Source organism: Athene noctua, chromosome 3 (assembly GCF_965140245.1).
Source record: "Athene noctua chromosome 3, bAthNoc1.hap1.1, whole genome shotgun sequence".
Classification (NCBI taxonomy): domain Eukaryota; kingdom Metazoa; phylum Chordata; class Aves; order Strigiformes; family Strigidae; genus Athene; species Athene noctua.
The window spans coordinates 70,592,649-70,615,063 of NC_134039.1; the positions used below are offsets into that span (position 1 = coordinate 70,592,649).

Below are 22,415 nucleotides of genomic sequence, written 5' to 3' on the forward strand. Positions count from 1 at the left end.
AGCCTACGTTTTAGACCACCTGTCTGTGAAAGGCTTTCTGTAGTATCGCATCTCTCTCAGCCTCTCATTTCTGGCACATGTCTTGACTGAAATGTGGGGTACATACAGAAGACTTTGAAGTGTTAAAAGGTTCTTTGATATGGTGCCATAGCAATTTAATTATTTACTACAGTGCTGCCTCAGCTACACTAAGCTTAAGCAATTAGATGGGATGCAAGATTTTAGCTTTAACTTATAAAAATGCAAATGATCTGGAATTAAACTGCTGAGGAACTTCACTCTCCACCATACAGTGATTAGAAGCATTTGAGCTGGAGTTCTTTCCCATGGCACAGCATCCTGCCTGAATGATTGCTGGACTGGAAGCTCTTCCACCTCACCTCCTTTTCCCATCTCCAAGGAATTTAAAGTACTACAAAGCACTTACCTTCCTCCCCACTGTGTTTTTAAGGAGGAAGTGACCTGAAGTGCGGATCAGATTTATGGAAAGTTCTTTCTATTGCACTTCACATTTAAATCTCTGGGCTACCTGCCCAGGACATAAGATAGATATCCAGGGCTGCTTTTGCACAAGAAAATCAACCAGCAAATAACTTTCAGCTATGTCCCCCAGCACATTCCTCGTGAGACCTTGGGGCCTTTACTCCACCTTCTTGATCTCTTCCCCTTTTGAAAGAGTAATTTGAAAAATCTCCCCTTGCTGATTTTCTGCAGGATCTTCAGAAGATTACAGCAGATGAAGAAACACAAATTTTGTTCAAGGTAAGAAACCAGCATGATTACAATTCATTGTCACTCAAGCATGTAACAGAAAGATTGCCCATTGCATCTCTAAGTCTTTTTTCTCTGAATGCTGTGTGGAGTTTTCAACAAGGAAGTTATTAACCTTGCCTTCCATATAACCAGGCCTGTATAGTTTCTCACCAGACTCATCTGGATTATTGGAAGTCTCACACTAGCTTCCTTGACATAAGGGCCTTGAGCTTCCTATATGTACAGGATGTCTCTCCTTGCTTGTTAATCTACTTAAATCATCTGACTGTTATTACTGACTTCACTACCTTTTACTGTCTCCCCCGCCTGAAGCTTCCCCTCCTTCCTCACCTCAGAGAGTACAGAATTCTGTATGTTCTTTTTTTTGCTTTGCCCTGATTTGCTACACCTGTCCTTCAGTTTAATTCTGCTGTGGTGTCAAATTTATCTTCATCTGTTTTTGCAGAAAATGCTCAGTACCTTTTATGTATATGGCATATGCAGACATATCTTTGGAAGTTGTCTTACTAACTTACAAAATCTGCAAGATACAAGGGCAGAGAGTTGCAGAAGTGTCACTGAGAACAGAGGTTCTGCTTCTGCGTTTACTCTTGTGATACAGGGTTTTGAGACTGTAAAACATAAAGTCACCAAAAATATGCTTTGATGAAGTATGCAATGGACTTGATGAAAACAATAAAAAAAGCTTTCAATTCTATATAGCACTTCATAAATATGCATTTATTTCCTCATCTTTCATCAGTTTTACAGTTTTAACCAGTGCCTCAGTGTTAATATTTGTCAGAAGCATACAATGAAACTTCAGATATTTCTATTCTGTAGTTCTGAAGTTACAAACAAATTCATGGGCCTTTCCATAAGGAACTGAGCCAAAAAAAAAAAGAAAAGGATTTCTTATAACATATTACAGAGTTACATAAGATTTCAACTTACATTTCTATCCTACTCCATGTACTGTATTTACATAGTTAACTAATTTATTATTTACATTTTTCAAATACTGTAGTCATAAATCTTTTTATATTGTACATTCTTGTTTAAATTTTTATTACAGAAATTCTTTAACACGCATTTTAGACACTACAACTTCAGTATTTCACATGAGTTCTAGGAAATTACTGCCCGGTTTCACTGTTGATGTGTCAAGATGCCTCCTTCATAAGAAAATACATACAACAAAGGAATTTTATATTTGGAATCTTGAATTTAAAAAAAAAAGTACACGGTATGTTAATAAAGACAATGTTATCTCATTTTCTATGTAATATTTTGTTTGGAATGACATTTTACCTGAGATGTAGAATTTTTAAATGTAAAGGGTTTTTCTAATAATATGAAATATTTTATGTAAATCTTAAAAGTATTGAAAATTTGAAATTGTACATAAATGTTGGCCTTCTGTTTTCTGAAAACTATTCCCGTCTGTATAGATATATAACCATTATTTATATATCTATATTGTATTTTCCAAAAAAGTCTATATCTACATAAATACGCATTGTTATTACATTAGGAAACTTCCCAATATCCTTAAAAAGCAATGTGCTCAAGTACAATACTCAACTTCTGACACAGACACAATAGTAAATGTGACCTCTAATGGTAATACTTTCTTCCAAGGGAAGTAAGAGGTACCTGTTTAATTTGGAAGACATGGCAGACAACTTATGTGGACCTGATGAAGGAAATTTATATATATATATCCAGGCCCATAAATGTTATGCAGGAGCATCTGACACAGCAGACAACTTTGGGTCAACTTTCCATGTTACATGTAACTACCTAAATGACATCTTAATAGAAAAAAGTTAATTATAGAAAACCCTTACAACATTGTACATTTAATGCTGCGTGTCTTCTCTCGTTACAATAATATGCATTTCTATTAACAAATGATTGTAGATACTAAGTTAAAAGCAAATGGTTGTAAATTTCAGGTTTCTTTTATTCTGTTATTGGTAGACACTCTGTTAGGCACAAGATGACATTCTTTGTAAACATAAATTTCTTTACATTAGACCATAAACTGAAGTTATAGAAAACAGTATATGGACATTTAAGAAACACAGATCCACTACACACTTGAGGCACAAATGTAGCAATCTAGGAGGCCTGATCTTGTATCCATCACAACTGAAACCCCTAGCTGACACCAGTTGAACAGAATGCATCCTAGTCACCAAACACTCCTGCTTCTGAATTAATTTTTTCTTCTCTTCTACCAAAGATTTTGTAAGATTTTAAAATACAGATCTCATAATTACATGTTGGTACAGATGTATTTTATTCTATTTACCCTGCAACACCTAATTATTATAAAGTTACTGTCAAGAACTAAGGCCCCTAAAACAAGTAATGTAACTAACACATCTAGAAAGCTTTTTTTAAAATATGTATCTACATATTTTTAAGAAATTGAAAATAATCTTCCAATAACAAGTCGTAAGAGAAAACCTCTTGAAGATCTTTTAATTCTCAAACTTAAAAGTGCACCACACTTTTCGTGCAACATTGTGCAACTTGAGAACTGAACTGAGGAATAACAACTCGGAGCTTCCAGTATATTGCTTATTGCAACTCTCACCCTTAATAACCTGTATGTGTAGGGTAGGCACAAATTAATGAGTTATTTACATCCAACAGAGCAACATCAGAATTCTTATCTGAAAAGTTTTCTTGAAAATAAATAGTGCACTTAAATTATGTAAGTTTTAAGAAATTATTCAGTATCTCATGATTATATGAAGATACATTAATTGCAATAAAGTCATAGAGATTTTTATTCTGCTAATGACACAAGAGTGATCTGAGTATTTAGTAACTGTTACTGTTATTGGGAACTATCTTCTCGCTTCCTCTGAATAACCAGAAAAAAAAAAAGTATTAAATTATTTAACAAATAAGCTTTGCACAGATATATTAATTTTCCTTTTCTAAAATGCTAGAAATGGAGAATAAGGCAACAACTGAGATAAAAATATATCTTGCTTTGTAAACCTGCTGCTTAATACATTTCTTAAAAGTGAACTTCCAGGCTGAAAAACTGAAGGCATTGAAAGAAAAGCTTTAATTACTTTGACAAGACCACATCTTCAATTTCATTCAGTATTTTAAAAACACTCCAAAATATATAGAGGGATTTATTTTAGTGTTATAGATGAATCTTCAGCTTTAAGTAACTCCTTTGTATGGCTAAAAAGCTTCTAAAGCACCCTGCAAGACTGAGTAATGTTTAGAAAAATGCCACCAATTTCCATTGCAATCTTCTATACTCTTATATTATTGAAGTACTCTAACCTAATTCCATGGAAAAACAACAGATGGTATGCGAATATTAGTGTCTTCTGAATTGCAACCAGACCCCAAAACACAGGCCTTGCTGTCTCATACGGTCTTTATGACTATGAAAAGTTCTTTTTTTCCACTCAGAGTAAGTAATTGACCATAACTGGCTGATAAAGTAATTGGCAGGTGACACTGAAGTAATGACAAAACCATTCCATAAGTATTTTTTAAGCCTTATGTACATATAAAAATTGTTCAATATAAATTAGACAGACTGCAATTCTCCTAATTAAAGAAGGGGGAAAAAAAGGAGAAAATTATGTTATAGACTTCTGAACTTGTTTTTCATGTTGAGCAAAAAAGTTCACTTTTAAGTTCATTCAGTGCTCAATATTCTGCTTTGTCTAGTTCTTTGGTATTCTGTTCTCATTCTGCAAATTCTAACAGAATTTTAATGGTCATCTTAATTCAAATGGAAGAGAAATGAGCTGAAAGCACAACCAGAACAACAGATGCCATAATACTGCAGAACACGGCTCTTTATATTCATTTCTTATAATGATTGGGGGCATCCGCAAATGCAAACTTCAGTCTGTAGGCCTCTGCTAGGAGTACGCTGATTTCTTCATTTCCCCAGTGTACTGTGGGCAAATTTTGTAAAAATATCAGCAATTCCTAGATGGAGAGAAACAAAAAGATATTTTTTTTTTTTCCCAAATAGCAGTGCAATAGCAATGTATTACTTATACAATGATTATTTATAAGCTATCACTCCTGTAGCACCTCAGTATCCCAAACAAACCTGCGAACCAATTAGGTTTAGTGATTTTCCTGTAATTTTTACAGAAATACTTGCTATTCAACCTTTCATTTCAGAAACCAGCCACTAATTGTGGATGAACTATGGTTATTTTCTGATGTTGAAAAAAATAAAATTTAAACAAAAGGGTGTCAACTCACCTGCTCTGTAAATAGTATGCGTGAAAGAAAGCAATAACACCCAAGTGTGTAAATTCTATGTACCCACACTTGCCTTTATACGATTATACCCCTACTGGTTCCCCCAATCATGGATGGAGACCCCTTGCTGTATTCAAACAAACAAGAACTCATATGCAATGCATCAGAACAATTCCATTAGACTTCTAAGAGATAAATATGCTAGCATATCCATTTCATAGCTGGTAATTGCGATACAATGCTCATAGGTATTGGAGTAACTAGAAACTACTAGAAATTTAATTCTGAGCTCTGTAAGTCCAAAATGGTATCATTCTTCTGGATTTGACATATTTCCTACATTATTTTAGCACCTGGATACATCTAACACACTCACCAATACCACCCAAGCTCTCAAAGTTTTCACATATCATTTTGCATATAGTACTTTAAAAATTCCACATTTATCTTCCACATTTAAGATCTTCAATCTACTTTCAATTTGTAACATCTGTTGCACAGATCATTTCAATATCCCTATGCTAGGTATGAACAAGAGAAGCTCTTTAAGGGGCTATAAAATATTAATTTAATTTTTAATATCTTAAAAGTTTTTAGAACCTCTTTATCAGATGGGTAAGAGGCAGATATCTACAGATAAAGCAAAGCTGCTGACTACGTTGCAGAAGTGCCAAAATTATCTTTCCTAATTAGTCTTTTAACATGCAAACATGAATATCTGACTTCTGGCGCTTCTGCTTTCTAGACATGCATTGTATATAGTACAGCAAACAACAGTTCCTTCAACATTAATTATATAGCAATACAGATAAAATTAATCAATAGAAGTAATTTCAAATAGTAATTTAAATTTAATTTGAAAATGTCCTAAAATGTGGATTCCTGCTTTTGTAGGACATATGTTTTATCATAGCAACATGGTATCAACAAATATGCCCAATCTCTTGTTGGCCAAGACTCTAGGAATGTAGCTCTATGGGGAACTGTGATGCACAGTCAAATCCCATTGATAGCACTTTGAAGGATCCTTCAAAAGGGTTATCTGAAAAATGTTTGATTCCTATCCCATCACTGAATGGTCAAAAGGGCATTACAGCTATCTGTCCAAAGTATTGTTGTGCTCCGGGGCATGGAGTTATACAATTGGATACATTCTCAAAATTATGATTGATTGCAAAGTCTGGGGCTTTTTACAAAAACTTTCCAGTCACTTCTGTTGTTTTCCTCTTCCCTGATATTCTGAGAAGTCCCTCACACTGATGCAAAGATAAGCTACTTTTCTATTTATACATGAAAAATTATAAAATAAATTATTATTTCAGTCAGTTGCAGTCAGCTCCCACCTCAATTCTCAGCCCTAGTTTCCCACTCTTTTCTGGTTTCTTCTTCTGAAATATTTTCCTCTCTCTTGTATTAGGTTTAGACAAAACTCATTTCCAAGCAGCCTTAAGCCCAGGAATAGAGGTAATAAGGAGCTCACTGGGGCAGTGTCTGTATGTTCAGTTCTGATGATGGCACCAAAATCCATCATGGCCCGCAGCAGCACAAAGCTTTAAATCCTCATTTGTATGCTGAAACTTGCCAGCTGTGAGAGGACTCTTTGGAAGATCAACTACCGCAAACTCTCCCCGGAGTTCATGGAAATGACAATTTTATAAGGCTCATAATTTGACCAAACTCGGGAAGTTATTTTGTTTTTCTTAAGTAAGTGGTGACCCAAAAGGTTACAAACCCTCAAAAGTGATGGAAAAGTCACCCTAGGCCAAATATGAAGTTCATGATTTAAACTTTCCAAAGAAAAGATAAGCTGGACATCCCCTGTCTTATGCTTTTAATTGTTTTGACAAAAACATTCCTAAAATTTGAGCTGTGCTAAAGCAACAAAAGGCAAGTTTTTGAATGAGTTACATCACAACCACCTGAATGTGGAATTTTATGATGGGAATTATAAAGAAATCTTAGGAATAAGTCCAGTTATTAAGTCTGCTAGTATCTTCTAGGTGCTCTATTTTTGCAGAAAAAATAAAGACAATTTGTCCACTTTTGTATATATGTATATATTTGTAAGCATGTACATATGTATATTTTTACATTAATATGTTTAAGATTTATTCTAAAGACCAGCAATGCAATTTAAACCACAACAATTATCTTGCTATAAATCAGAACCAATATCATGTATAAGTACACAGCAAAATTATTCGTCTTCATAAGGCTCTTACTTTCCTTGTCCCCTCGTCTCCCTCTTCCACACCTACTTTAATGGAAGATGGCTGCAGGATCCCCTAACAAGGATTCTGTGATTCAGGAAACAGCGAGGAGGAGAAATGAAAATGAAATGATTCTTTTTGTGTGTGTGAGAGAATAATTTTTGCTTCATCTATTTCATGGTCTTGCTATACTGGTTTTATAATATGAAACAAGAAAGGACAGAAGTTGAGCCGTACTATACATTTAACTACAAATAATAAGTAGTAATACCAGAGTTAGCATGAGAATGTCTCTATTACACTTGAGAGTACATATATTTAATAAAGTGTTATGCAACTGCCAAAATTAAATTTTTTGTTAATTTCTGTCTACTTATTTAACAGTTATGCTGATAACCGTAATTAATAAATTCACAGTGAACAATAGGAAGGTTGTGTGGAGGGGTGATAAATGCCTATCCTCATTAATTAATTTTTTTCCTTTTACAAAAGGAACTTTCAACCAGCTCTAAGACACAGCAGTTAATCCAGTGAGTTTTATGAAATTAGCTCTTTTACTGTTTACTGTGCCAAGACTTTGTTGGGTCACACTTCTGATGCAAACTGGTACAAATGGTGCAAACCGGTACACAGTTCTTGAGCGGTGTTTTGCTTTTCCTCTGGGCTACTGTTGAAATAACTTTGGCCTAAACCAATCCTCCAGCCACTGGAGAACTGTAAGCCTTCTAGCAGACCTCAGCACCTGTACTTTGAAGAAAAGCACCTGTTGCAATCAATACCTGCCTCTACAGAAGGTACTATTAAGTTATTCAATAGCTAGTGAGCGAAAGTTAAACTGTTTCAGCATGATTAGAAAGCAGGAGTCTACATTAGTCACACATCTGGTCCACCACACTGGTTGTTTCTGTGGCAACTGTACATGCTTTCAAACTAGAAAAAGTTGGTATACGTTTCTGAAACACAGGTAATTCTTGTAGATTAATGAATTCTGCTTCTATATTTAGTTTCAATGGTAAATTGATCATATTGGATATGCATATCAGAAAATGATTACAAAAATATAGTTTTATTTTCTTAAAACCTTCTACACAGCTGTCACTTTTACAAACTGTCTGTTCAATGATTAGAAAAGGAGGTAAAATAACAGATACTCATATTAATTTTGTTTCATTTACCTTTCCAACGCACTGAAAGTACATTATCTTACAGAACAAACCACATTTTCTAAAGTATATTTACAATTTCAGAGATTTATTTGGAAATGACCCATGAAGAATCAGACACATGATTTTTCTCTCAGGAGACACACCGCAACAGCAGGGGAAATCAGGTGCTCCAGGTTTAAGGCTGGAAAATTCAAACCATTCAACCTTACGCTCTTTGTTGAACATGCAAAGACTACATCTTCAATATCACAGAATTACAGAACCATTCAGGTTGGAAAAGACCCTTGGGACCATCGAGTCCAACCATCAGCCCTACTCTACAAAGTTCTCCCCTGCACCATATCCCCCAACATCTCATCCAAACGACCCTTAAACACATCCAGGGATGGTGACTCCACCCCCTCCCTGGGCAGCCTATTCCACCGTCCAACCACTCTTTCTGTGAAAAATTTTTTCCTAATGTCCAGTCTCAATCTCCCCTGTTGCAGTGTAAAGCCATTCCCTCTTGTTCTATCCATACTATATGAAATTTAACATGCAGCTCAAATCTGAAATAGAACTACTGGTGGAGAACTTGTTTAATACTTCTGTGATTAACTGTAACTGTAAATATTAATATTTTTCATGAGAATTGAATATAAAAATAAATTACAAAGTAATCAGTTGACCATTCAAGTCCACTTCTATTTCAGTGGGCATTTTGCCACTGTTACCAAGGGAAAAGACTCATTCCTTAATTGTTCATCAAAGTCTAAGACTGACACTGACTAGTGAATATCTGTTATAAATCCAAGTGAAGTAACTAGCCATATACACATTACTTTAGTGATTTTCTAAAGATAAGGCTTATCTTCCCGTGATCCATTAAAGAGCTTCAGAATTGGCTCAGAAATAAAAATTATAGCTTGTTAAAAATAAAGCATAACTTGGCAAAAACCCTACTAAAGAAAATTTTACTCCCTTTAACTACTAAAGAAAATCATGCCACATTTACTGCTGTCTGAATATGGAGCATTCTTTGAAAACAAACAACCACCCCACAACAAAAAATCAACCCAAAAAACAAAAGGAAAAAAAAATATTTGGGATTTGAAGAAATGTACAAACATATGCTAATTGATATTGACAAGACCACCTGAGAAATTTATCTAAAACTCCTCCGTTTAGCATTTACACTTACAAAAGAGCAAAGGTGACCACAAGACTAGTGACTGAAGAGTATTCATTCATTTGAAATCATTATTCTTATTTCTTCTCCAACTGATAAAGCAGGAACCACTGGAATCCATACATAAATAAGGCATCCACACTAAGTGCTTAAATTCATTTTCCTATCCACATTCAGAATTAAAATAAAAGATGCACTTTGAAAAATGATGAATCATGAACTTGAATTAATATTTACCATAAAAAACTCTTTGGTGATAAACTGCCTGGTATATTTCAGAACAAGAAAACTGAGTCCAAAAAGCAGTATTTGTAAAATATTCCTGCAAGAATTTTATTTTCTGCTTGATTTAAATGATATTGTGATATCTGGCTGAGGAATCGGGGCAGCCAGAAGAACCATCATCAGAGCTGAGGTTTCCACAAGCTGAGGTTTCCACAGTCCAACGTTTGCTTATATTTGTGCTGCATCTACAACAGATATACTCAGAATTATACCCTTTGTATTTGGCAAATAGAGCACCCTAGTTTGACTGGATTCTTACTGCGCTGAATAGCTATATTCATCTCTTGAGCTAAGGCCCAGCTGCATGGCCCAGCCTGCCAACACTGCAGTTTGGTCTGTATGTGGCATTTGCCCTCCTGTGTGACACTGTGGAAAGGCATTTCCAACGTCCCTTTCCCATTGCCACTCACGTTTCTTCCATACTGGGGAATAGTCATGGGCACTTGAGTTATGTATGATAAAGGGAACTAACACTTAAGGGCTAACAGGATAGCAATTGTTTAGCTGAAACAACATATTTTAAGTCATTGTGTAAGGGGGTCTGTTACAGAGAAGTTCCTGATAAGACCAAAGACTTGCTGCCCAAAGCAACTTAAATCGGCTGAGTTGGCTTTGTGGTTTGGAGAAACGCTGAGGGTCGAAGTGGCATGCGCAAGAGACAGAGGTGAACAGTTCAACAGTGAGGCAGAGGAGTTACTTCATCTCTGAGACCCCACGACCACCAGGAAACACTGCGCAGGCACAACTAGGAGGAGACCAGGGTGGAGCATATGGAAATGACTTCTTAGAACCCGCCTTTTCGTGGAAAGATTATGAATATGTATAGGCGTTTTTGAAACTATCATGAATATGTAACACTTCGTTGTATAAGGCCAAGACAAATTACCACGGTGGGCACACACACTTGTGGTGGAGAGATCCCTTGTGTGCCTCAGTGCTCAATAAACATACCTACAGTACAACCTTATAGGTTGTGGAGTTGTGATTCCGCAAGCCATGTACAATCAACAGTTAATTCCTCATCTTTAGAATAACTTCATTAAATAAAAACACAAACCTCCCCAAAAAACAACCACAACTCCTCTCTCTGCCCCCCCCCCCCCCTTAATCCCAGTTTACTTTCAACTCTGTTTAAAATATAAGAAAAATAAGAGCATTTTCAAAGTGGTAAAAACCTTAACATTGTAGTGAATGAAATGACAGTGATACCTTTCTTGCCTCAGTCTTGACTGACCAAGTCTGCTCTGAAAAATCACAAGTCTCCGTACGCAGGAGCAACAGTTGGGGAAAGAGTACTACCCATAGCAGAGGAAGATCAAGGTACTACTTAGATTTACTCCTCCCTCTCACCTAGCACAATAAAAGGGAAGAGATTTTAGCACAGGGCCATTAACATGGTTAGGGGGCTGCAGCAGATGTTATACCGGGAGAGTGTGAGAAAACTGTGGGATTTTTCAGCTGGGAGAAGAGAAGGCTAAGGCAGGATCTAAGAGCAGTTTTCCACTATATACAGTGAGGGTTGTAAAGAAGAAAGAGAGGCCAAGAGGCGACAGTAACAAGTTGAAGCTAAGTTGTCATAAGAAAAAAGCCTTTCACAATGAGGGTCCTTGAGCAGCTTGGCAGGGAGACCACAGAATCTGTCCACTAGGATTTTCACAACTTTCCTGGACAAGCCCCTGAGGAGCTTTGAGCTCTGACCCTAGCCTGGCTTTCACCAGCGGACTGCACTGTGGACCTCCCTTCCATACTGAAACTTTCCAGTATCTTATTCTTTTTAAAGGACATGGATTTAATTAGAAAAGAAATCCAAAAGCACAACAAAAAACCTGCTAAACATATTGACTCACTTGGCCCATTTCAGGAAACAATAAAGGTATGTTTCCCAACAAGTAGAAGGATTTTTTTATTTGGAATGAAAGGATATAGGGAGCTCATATATCGCGTTGCTGAGTCATACTATGAATAAATTAAAAATCTATATACTAAACTGATTTCTTAATATGGCAAAAGAACTAAGTATTAGTTAAATACTTAGTTTAAAATTAAAGTATTTCATATCCTTTGTAAGAGATTCATATTATGAATAACTTTAAAATCTATATACTAAACCGATCTCTTAGTATTTAATATCCAGTATTTAATATCCCTTATACGAGATTTCTGGTTTATGTTGATGTATTTAAATCACAATTCTGAAATAATTATTCAGCACATTTGAAATTCCACGTTTTTGTTACCAAACAAACAAAAAGCCTCTTTTATACAATTTCACTTGTATTTCCACTACTTTAACTGCATTTGGATTTACGTGATACTTTATATACATGTTTTTGTAAGATATGTTAAAACATGCTAAAACACTTTATATAGCATGTTCAACTATGCTACATTATAAAGTATGTTAAACACTTACAAGCAACTGTATAGAATGTACTTTCAAAGTAAATGTACCTTCAAAACGTCATTTTCCTTAGATAAATTAACATGTTCACCATGTAATCAAGACAAGACAGTGGTAAACTTGCAATGCTATGATATAAAAGTACCTTTAGAAGTATGAAAAATAAAAGTATGAGGTCTATGTTTTAAACACCACGGCAAAAAGATCTGGGAGTAATACTGCCTGTTAAGAAATGGCTGTTGTCAGAAACAAAATTATTCTTGAGGAAAAAAATCTTATCACACAAGATCCAATACATGTGTCTAAAAGAAAATACCAGACTACCAGACAGATACTGCAAAAAGAAGATTATTTATAAAGCCCTTATTCTTCAGTGTATTCCTCAGTTTCCTCCAAAATCACAATGGTCAAGGGCTGTTCTTTATAAACTAATTCATAACTGAATACTAATAAAACTTCACAAAACACATTTTTAATAATTATTACAAAGTTATCAGCCTTTCTAATCACTGAGATTGTAACCCAAATGAAACCTCATACTATTAAAACAGTCTTAAAACCCCCCAAACCCAAGAGAAAGCAAATTTTATCATCTTTTGAAATACAGTTCATTAGCAAATCCCCTTATAGTATGAAGTCCACTATAATCCCTTTAATCAATACAGCTTTTAGCAATACTGGTTATTTGGTAATGGCTATCCAGAGCTGTTATGCTATTTATTGTCACCCCCACTCTGACTCCATATGTGGATCTTAAAGGAAGGAACATCAAAACCAATTATAGAACAAATAACATGTTGATAATAAAACACGAAAATGTTATTCTAATGAGTAGAGCAAAAAGATCTCTTCTGAGATAATCAAAACTATTTATTTACTTTGAAAAATCAGATCAGACTTTTTTGTCTGTGTGAATTATTGACAAAGTTCAACTGTGGTGGGGTTTTTTTAACAGAAGAAAGTTAACAAAACATAAAAACCAGTAACAGAATAGTGTTTTTATTTCTAGTTCATAAAAAAATGGCAATAACTAAAGTTAAAATCAAACATGAACATACTGAGAAAATTAATAGAGTTAGTTTTTAATGTCAAAACTGAGAACTGGTCTATTAATTTAACAAATAAAGGCAGTCCTAAAATACAGTATTTTTCCCGCTGCTAACTGCAATGTAATTATGGTCTGAGTACTTCTGGTCTACCACAGCTCTATTTTGTAGATAGGCAGAACCTGCAATCTTACTGTATTTTATGATCAGGAACTTTTCAATGTTATACTTTAGGACTGCATATAACTAAACGAAAGGTAAATTAACTTTATCTATAATATTTTATTAATAAGGAATTGCTAACAGCTATATTTTGAACACAAACTCTATCTGTTACACATTACACACACATATAAAACACTGCAAAATTTATGCTGGCAATTTGATTAAACAGCTTCTTTATGAGAGTTATTTGTACTTTCAAAAGTCGTGCTTGAAATTTTAGAACACAGCACCTACTTTTAAAGAACTAATGAAGTGCAATATTACTAAAATTTATTTAGAGGAATTATTGAGACAAACTAAGGAGGAAACCAATTATTGCCAGAAAAGATGCCCATTTATCTTTTTAGATAATAAAACCCCATAATAAACCATATGCATACATACAAAGAATTCTAAACATTTTTATGATTTTATGAGAAACTGTATAATGTGGTAACAGAGCCAGAAATGGACAATGACTCAAAAATTTTTTTCCAAACAGATGTAACCACTATACAGGCAAAAAGAATACTTCCTATAGGAATGATTTAATTCCTATTTCTTTTACAACATTCTTTTTCACTTGTTTGTATTTGGGATTGTCATGTATGAAAAGAAAGGGTGTCATGGATGGCTAGTACCAAGCAGGCAACTCATCCACAGGCTTGGTCCCTTCCCTGCATTGCAAAGTGAAGCAGACAGACAGACAGACAGATGTGCCAGAGCTACAGCCTCGCTAAGACCCTGTAATAGCTGCAGTGGCCAGGCTGGTAACGCCCTGTGCAATGTTAGCCTCTAATCCTCTTCCCAGATACTTAGGATGAAGGATACCCACTGCTTTGGGGCTAAGCCAAGCTCAGTCCAAATCCTCCCCCTTCAGCCTGCTGTCAGAGGAGTAACAATCGCACTGGATGGTAACATGAAAGCACAGGTGTTGTGTCCCAATTTCTCGGGACGACAACTCAGATTTGCCAATTCCCAGGTCAGGATTAAGGTGAAACAACACCAAGGATTCTTCAATTCACAAAAGTACATTTTTTATTTGCTCATAACAGATATTGGCACAAAACTTTGTCAGTAAGCTTTGCAAACCTCTGCAATAAGCATTAAACTTACACTGACTAGTGGTAGATCTTAAACATACCCCAATAAACCTTAAACATGCCCAAACAAGACTTGCCTTATATGTGGACATACAGAATGAGAATGGGAGAGAAAAGGGGAGGAGAAAAAGAGACTGAGAATGACAAAAAGGAAGATTTCACCAGTCCTGGTTCCATCGCTGGTCCAGCCAGCCCAGGGGTCCAGTTCTGGTGGGGTGCAGCCACTCAGGGCTTTGATTTGCGCTCTTTTATAATTCCTTGCCCCTTGCCTGGGCAGGCACTTGGACTTGTTAGACTAATTAGGCACTATGTGCAGTTTATGCTTCTAGAATTCTTGCTCTCAGTACATGCACAGTTTGTACCTTCAGATTCTTCTGGAAATGAGTCAGTGGGCTTGGGGGTTGTTGGGGAGTTACTTCCCCCTCCCTGCAGGTGTGACTCTCCTTTTGGCACGTGTGTTGTGAAAACAGCTTCTCTATTGGCTCTTCACAGAATTGCTCAAGATAGGAAAGTTCAGCCTCTGAAAAGTGTGGTCCCACCTTCGTGGGACCCTCTTCTCTCGCTGCATCTTCCTGCCATTACCTGCATTTCCACAGAAACCATTTCCTTTACCAAAGTTTTTTATTGGATGTTTGAGACATTAACTATGGTTTCATTGGACCATCACAACAGGTCCAGCACACACTGCAGAGCCCAGCTGACCTTGTTCAGTTGCCTTAGCACTACTTTTCCCTTCTCTCTGTCTCTCGCTGTTGACACATAGTACACCAAATAAATAGGGCTCTAGCTCTGAGACAAGTTCTCTCTTCTTTCTTGAGTACCGTTTTTTCTCTTACAGTGCACTCAGCAATATTCCCTGCATTGCTGCCACTTCTTATTTCTCAAGTTGTCCTAATCTGCTACATGGAGTTGCAAATAATGAGTTGTATTTCTGGAGTGCTGTGCATCTTATTAATTATCTATGTCTTGGAGTCAGAGAAAACATTCCTTTCCTGTTGGGCACAGCTGGAATTGAGAAAACTAAGATTTCAAAATGTAACATTAAAGAGATAGTAGGAATAGTCATCTACTGCAGCTTAAGAAAGATCTGCTGCAGATACAGGTTAAGAGGTGTAGGTGGACCTGGATGCTTCAGTGATACAGCTGACCACTTGTGTGGCTTCCTAAGCATGGAAGCTTCCTAAACTACATGCCACAAGTGCACATGCAGTGTAGGTAGCTATGGCCGAGGTAGCACAGAACAGTCCAGTTTGGATACTAGATGCAATAATGCCCTCCCTGTTCTTTGAACCTTAACTTTGATAAGCAGAAGATGGGGAAACACTGGTTTATCTACACTAAGTGGTAGGAGCGTTTAAGCCTGCACTGGACACAGTCTGAAGGATTTAGGAGAGGTATGTTCTTGGGAAGTCATAAATCAGTGTCACCCAAGAATTCCCACCTTGAATGTGAAAGTTCACATCCTGTCCCGTGACAGTTTAGAGGAAAAAAACAAACAAATCAAAAAACCCAATCCCAATATTTGCTGAAATAGTGAACATTCAAAATCATAAATTCAATGCTAAATTTGATTTTTTTTTCTTGTACATTTCTTTATTTGATGTTACCTAAATTAAGCATCTAGGATTTCTCAAAAATGTTATTAATGCTTTCCAGAGAATAGTCTATTAAACAATCATTCTCATTTATCTTAATTTTGACCTTTCTTTCATACACTGTGACATCCTAACCAACAGACCACAGCATACAGAACTCAGAACAGTATGAAACAAACTACAGAAAAAAAGGTTATTCAGCGTTCTAACTAGATATTTTCCATCTTAAAATGGATACTTTAAAATAAAAACCTAAATAGGTTAAAGGTTAATTCCTCCTGCTATCATCTTACATTCAGCAACTCAAGTGCATAGTGATTCTCAATGAGTATATATTTTTGAGTCTTTGATGCAAATATATAATGTATATAATCTTTGATTCAAATATACACTTTTTGATTCTTCATTTCAACTGAACATTCTCCCGTTAATCTTCTGAAGCCATACAGAAGTATGCTATCCTTACAATTAACTTCATATTCCTAGTAAGAACTTCATAGAAACACACCTTAACACTCTGAAAATGAAAGCTTATGAAAAGTTGATGGTCTTATCATTTCTCTTTCATGTTTTTCTTTTCATGACCACGGAAAAAGATTCCTGGACTCAGCATATTAAAACCACTAAAACGGCAATTAAAGTCCTGTTTCATCCGGTATGAATCTCTTCTTACACAAGTCATTAGCAACCTTAATTGCTAATCATAAAATGTGTGGTTCTAAAGGACTATGTCGGAGAAGCTGTGCTCACTTAGCTGAAGAGATGATTTATATCTTCATTTACACAGGTACAAAAATATATAAATTAATATAGTAAAATAGTACATTAAAGTACATTAAAGGATCACATCTTAGCCGATATTGTAGGTAGCTTTATGTCCTTGGATGAAAACAAAAAACAAAACCACAAGTAATTCCCACCCTTAAATCTTAAAACAGGAAACAAATTCGCATGTTGTATCTTTTTCTTAAGGAAACTTACTATCTACAAGTTTATAAGATAAGGTTAAGGACATAGACTTAAAAACAAAGCAAGCATTGCTACAGAACCTAAAAGATGTTCAACTTCATAAACATTTTTGTAATACCTTTTTATTCTGAACTGTCTCAATATGCTTCAAAATTAAATGCAAGTGAAATAGTAGAAGTTAAGGTACTGATACAGAATATTCAATACTCAAGAAAGAAGCAGCTATCTTATTTGAACACTGATCACGACGGAACAGAATGGTCCTGAACTGCTCTGTTTATACATTTTGCCATATTGTTTTATGAAATACTGCGAGATTGATGGTATTTGGAGATATATGTGCTTCTTATGGACCAAAATATAAATCATCACAAATAAATAAGTAAGAAAGAAGTCCAAGTAAATTACTTGCTAGTAGCTCCAGGCAAAAAAGCAGCAAATAAAGAAACACGGATGCAAATATCCAGAGTATAAAAAGTCATGAAGATTAAAAGTCATTCTATTAAAAAAAAGATCCAAACAAACCCCATCCAAACATGGAAGTTGCTGTACCAATTAAGACTACAGCAATTATGGCAGAATTTTGTTTCTGAACTGAATTGCCAGTAAGTTACTACATTCTATAATTTTTTTCTGTAGTCAGGCAAGATCAAAATATTTGTACAGCAGATTCCAACAGAAAATTTACAATTCTGCCTCTCCATAAAGTCCATATGCTACCCACTCAGTTTGGTTTTCCTGACCATAATTTGGCAATGCATTTTAAATGGCACAGTTTGTACAGCTCCAAAGTCAGACATATTCCCCTCTCTACAATGACTTAAATTTTAACACTGTAGTATGAAAAGCTGAAAGCTCAGCAAAAAAGAAGAAAATCATAAAATACCAATTGAATATAATGAACCACAGGAACAAGAGTGTATCTAAACTTTATATATTTCAGACTTAAAGCAATTAGTATATTTTAACAAAAGTTATTTCACCCTGTAAATTGTTCTGAGTAAAATCTCATCCTGTTTTACAGAAAATATATATTAAGGATTGCTGATGCAAAATGGCCTGTATATATAACTTAAGTATTACTGTCTGAGATACAAAATTTTTACATTCAATAAATACATCACAATGCAGCAGCTACTTAAACTAGTATATTTTCAGAAGTTAAAAAAAAAATTCCTAAACTTAATTCAAATGGAATATTTTCAGTATCTTAGGGATATAGGACTGAAAGAGGCCATTTCCATTATGTCGTTCAATCACCAACATCACATGAAGCCATATATAGGTGTTTGGTCCTGAATAATAAAAGTTCTCCACTTGCCATGTCAAAACCCACAAAGCATTTGTGCACCTCTAACAGACTGAAGGACACCAATACAGAGAACCAACGACTTGGCAGTGGAAGAGCAGAACCAAACCACCTTCATGAAGATACTGCAATTAAAGGGAAGGACAGATAAAGAACCTGCCCAAAGCCTTATGTCTCTACGTTGGCAGTGAATGTGATAACTGAAAATTTCCAAGTCAACCTGAGAAGCCTCAAAAAAATCAATAACTAATCCAAAAGTCCCTTCAATTCTGAGGAGAACACCACTGTTCACATTAAGAAATCACTTAAGCTTCCTTGGTGTGTAGTGCATGCAGGCACAAGAGCACAAAATAGGAGATCATACAAGCTGCACAGGTTCTCTCAACGTACAAAGACAACATCCCCCCCATCTCTATCCATTTTGTGATGTCTTAAGTGAAACATATACGAAATTTCATTTCCTTTGTGCCTCTTAGAAGAAATAATGCTTCAGTTTGAGAGAAGTTCCAGAAGTGCTTCCACAATCAGACCGAAGCATTAATTCAAATTAACACAATATAATTCAATTGCACACTATAATCTAAAGAATAAAAATATTCTAAACCAGTATAAATACCGTGCAAGAAACATGATTAATAACTGTGCTCAAGACATCTTTCAAACTGCTTGGGGACTACAAGCCCAAACCAGGATTAATCTTACTGTGTCACACAAGAACATACATTTATCAAGCTTTGTCACAAAATATATACTGTTCTTTACCTCCTGATATTTTACATTAAAAGTGCTTCACTTTATCTAATGGTTTATAAATAAAAGTAGAACAATTTATATCTTTTTGATCATTCACCAGAATTATGTTATGATTTAAATCTTTACTCTCAAGCTTTGTTTTACAAGGTTAAATAAACTAAATGAGTTTAATACTCTCTGCTAGGGCCAGTTCTTCATTTCGCAGTCTACTGTTGTTGTTAAACATAATTCTGAAGAGATTACACAAAAAAACCAAACACATAATTCTCATGTAAGTCCCAGAGAGATGCAATTTTTCAAAAGCATATAGACAAAGAATATATTACTGAGACCATGGAAAAATAATTCTAAATGAGGTACATGGAAGCCCTAAGGTACATACAAATATCCTAAGGCCTTGGGATTCTAAGACAAAATACTAACACATTTTATTTATATAATATTTAATTGCCTTTCTTACATATCACTATACTGATAAAAATAGAAATCTACAAGTTCAGCTTTGATCAACCAGAATTTGAGATCAAATTTCTGTATAAGACGATGAACGCCTCAACTTTCATCAAAAATATGAGTTTGCAAACCAACAGCTGAATGCAGGATTTATTCTTTGCTTATCTACAAAAGAACAGCCTCCAGACACAAACTTGAAAGAACTTAATGTCTTTTCAGTACAGTAGGCAACAATGGGTTGGGTTAATCTTTTCCGACTGCTGATTTTTAAGATTTCCAAAATTAAAGTCCTAAAACCGCTTAGGCCATGAGTACCTCTTCTTGGTAATTCTAGTCCATACATGTAAGGAAATAAACATGTTTATACTCCAAACCATCACAAAAATCTGCACGTTGAAAGCAGTGGCCCCTGTTGTGGTATCAATACTCAACAGGGCAGTTTGGCAGAGGAGCGCTCTGACAATTGCAAAGCAGCTCCAGATTGGTCATCAAAGATAAGCAAGTCAATATCCTTAATTTTCTACTATGTAAGGATAAATCTTACTAAAATAATGGAAAATCAATATGGAGAAATACTGTATTCATAAAAAATACTTTAGCATGTGACAGATGCTAGTATTACATAAACTAAATATTAACGGTATTTTGCAGTATTACTCCCAGGTGTAGGGTTCTCAAACCCATGTGGTTTTGTAAAAATTCAAATTACATTAACAAAAAGCTTGTGGCCTCCAAATTCAGAGAAAAGCCTCAAAAAATCTGTCTGAAGTGATTACCTAAAGACTCAAAACCACACATGAACCTAATGTGTTTTAAGGAAAACTTTGTACCCAAATTGTTTTTCTTTGGAGAACTGGGCTTTTGACAAAATTATTTTTTTTATAAAACCACACCTTGTGAATAAAATGCCATTTTGTTTAAATAAATGAACATGATCAAAAGGGGGTTAAGAGTTCAGCCAAAACTGTAAAACATTTCTAGTGGAAAAGTACTTCAGTGATGCATTATGTGGTATAATGTAAGTGTTTGATGGGCTGGTTTGCCCACAGTGACTACATCTATCATCTGCTCCTTAGCAGGCAGATGAGAGAAGGAATTCCTGTATATATCACAAAATCTCCAAGAGGAAACTATAGCACAGTGTGGAAGATGTGGCCTTTTCTCACAGAAGAGAATAAATACATCAACTACATGAAATATGACTGTCAGAGGTATATACTGCTGGCAATTCTGGTTTACTTTAATAGGCTTCTCTGCAAGCTGGCAATTCAGAGGCAGCTCTGTGCTATGCCCTGCCATCTTTTCTTGGGGGCGGTAATCTTTAAGAAAGGATGTGGTAGAGAACAACAGCTATTAAGGATTTCAAATGTCCCTGTTTAACCTGTTGTCCTATGCAGATCAGCATCCCAAAGTAAGCACATGTGTAAGAATTGTGATGAAAAAAATTTCACACAAAGCTTTAATGACTCAGTTCCTGAGGACTGGATGCAACCATTGCTATTCATTCAGCTAACAGAAAGCAAATGCTGCTGTGCAGAAAATGAATTAGGACGGGATAAATAGGAGCTCTTACTATATTTGCAAAGGGATGTCCAATGCAAAAAACACTACAGAGAGCAAACAAGTTGTCATGAATTGTCTTGCTCTTCATGGCAGCTATAAGAGCTAACTAGGAGGCTACGATGGCAATAATAAATCTGCAATAATGGCATTTCTGGAAGAATTTTAAATCCAATTTGTTTACAAGTGGATGACAAAACAATAGGCATTTTAATTCTTGTTATTTTTACTGGTTGCAGTTGCAATGAGACAATTTTGTTGTAAGCGAGCAAAATCTACATGCACCAGCATTTAGGAAACCATAGGAGAGAACAGAAGATTGAAAGAAAGAAAATTAATCCTCCTCCACCTGCTTGTCTCAAAGAAACGCATATGTCACTTCTCCCTATTATTCAGCTCATACTCCAAAAGCTTTTACTTTCTCTTTGTTCTCTTATCAGTAGTTTTGATTGAGTTTGGTAGTCAAGTGTACAGGCTCCTGTGATTTTAGTCTTCTCCAGGGTTACACACTGATAAGGCCAATAATTGACATTGTTATGCAGCAGTTTCTGCTGAAGAAATAAACATGGAAAGAAAACAGTTTTCTTTGTAGAGAAATGTCTCCAGTGACAGCTGTGAATTACTAACTAAATGGAAGCCCTGCCAGTGTATTTAGTTTAGCAGGTCACTTAAATTGCTCAGGAAGAACAAGAGTTTTTTCTTTGTTCATGAAATCCCTTTTTATATTGAAATGGAGAAAACACAGAGATCCCTTTGTTGTATTTACTGAAAATAAATAAAAACATTGGTTGATGAGAGAAAAATAGCTTATAGTAATCAGAAAGTGCTTTTTCTGGAAACTTACAGGACAATAAAATCAGATTTTCATTGTGTGGAAGATTTGATTTAAAACTTGGAAGTAAACAGCATCTCTGTAAAATACAAGCCATAAAGCAAGGTTTACAATCTCTTCAGATTATACACCCTGCATCACATCCTTCCTTTCCTTTAGCAGCAGACCAAACACAACTCTTGACAATGCGTGCAGATGAGAGGGGACCCAAATTTTGCAAGGTGTTCCTCCCAGCCTGCTGGACTTGTATGGAGTCTGGTCTCAGCACACTTAGAGCTGTAAAGCTCTGAACAGAAAACATATTTCCTGTTACTTCATATAGGCTTCCAAGATAAGGAAGGA

General features: G+C 35.5%; 1 protein-coding gene across 4 annotated transcripts in view; it reads right to left on the minus strand.

Moving 5' to 3' along the window:
- Positions 1-1,475: 1,475 nt before the first annotated feature.
- Positions 1,476-22,415, minus strand: part of TBC1D22A (TBC1 domain family member 22A) — a 212,827-nt gene continuing 191,887 nt past the window's right edge. For all 4 annotated transcript variants that reach the window (XM_074903258.1, XM_074903257.1, XM_074903254.1 and 1 more), the window contains one exon: positions 1,476-4,734. In XM_074903258.1, coding sequence (XP_074759359.1) covers positions 4,606-4,734 — 129 coding nt within the window. In that variant the 3' untranslated portion in view covers positions 1,476-4,605. The remainder of the gene's footprint in view (positions 4,735-22,415) is intronic.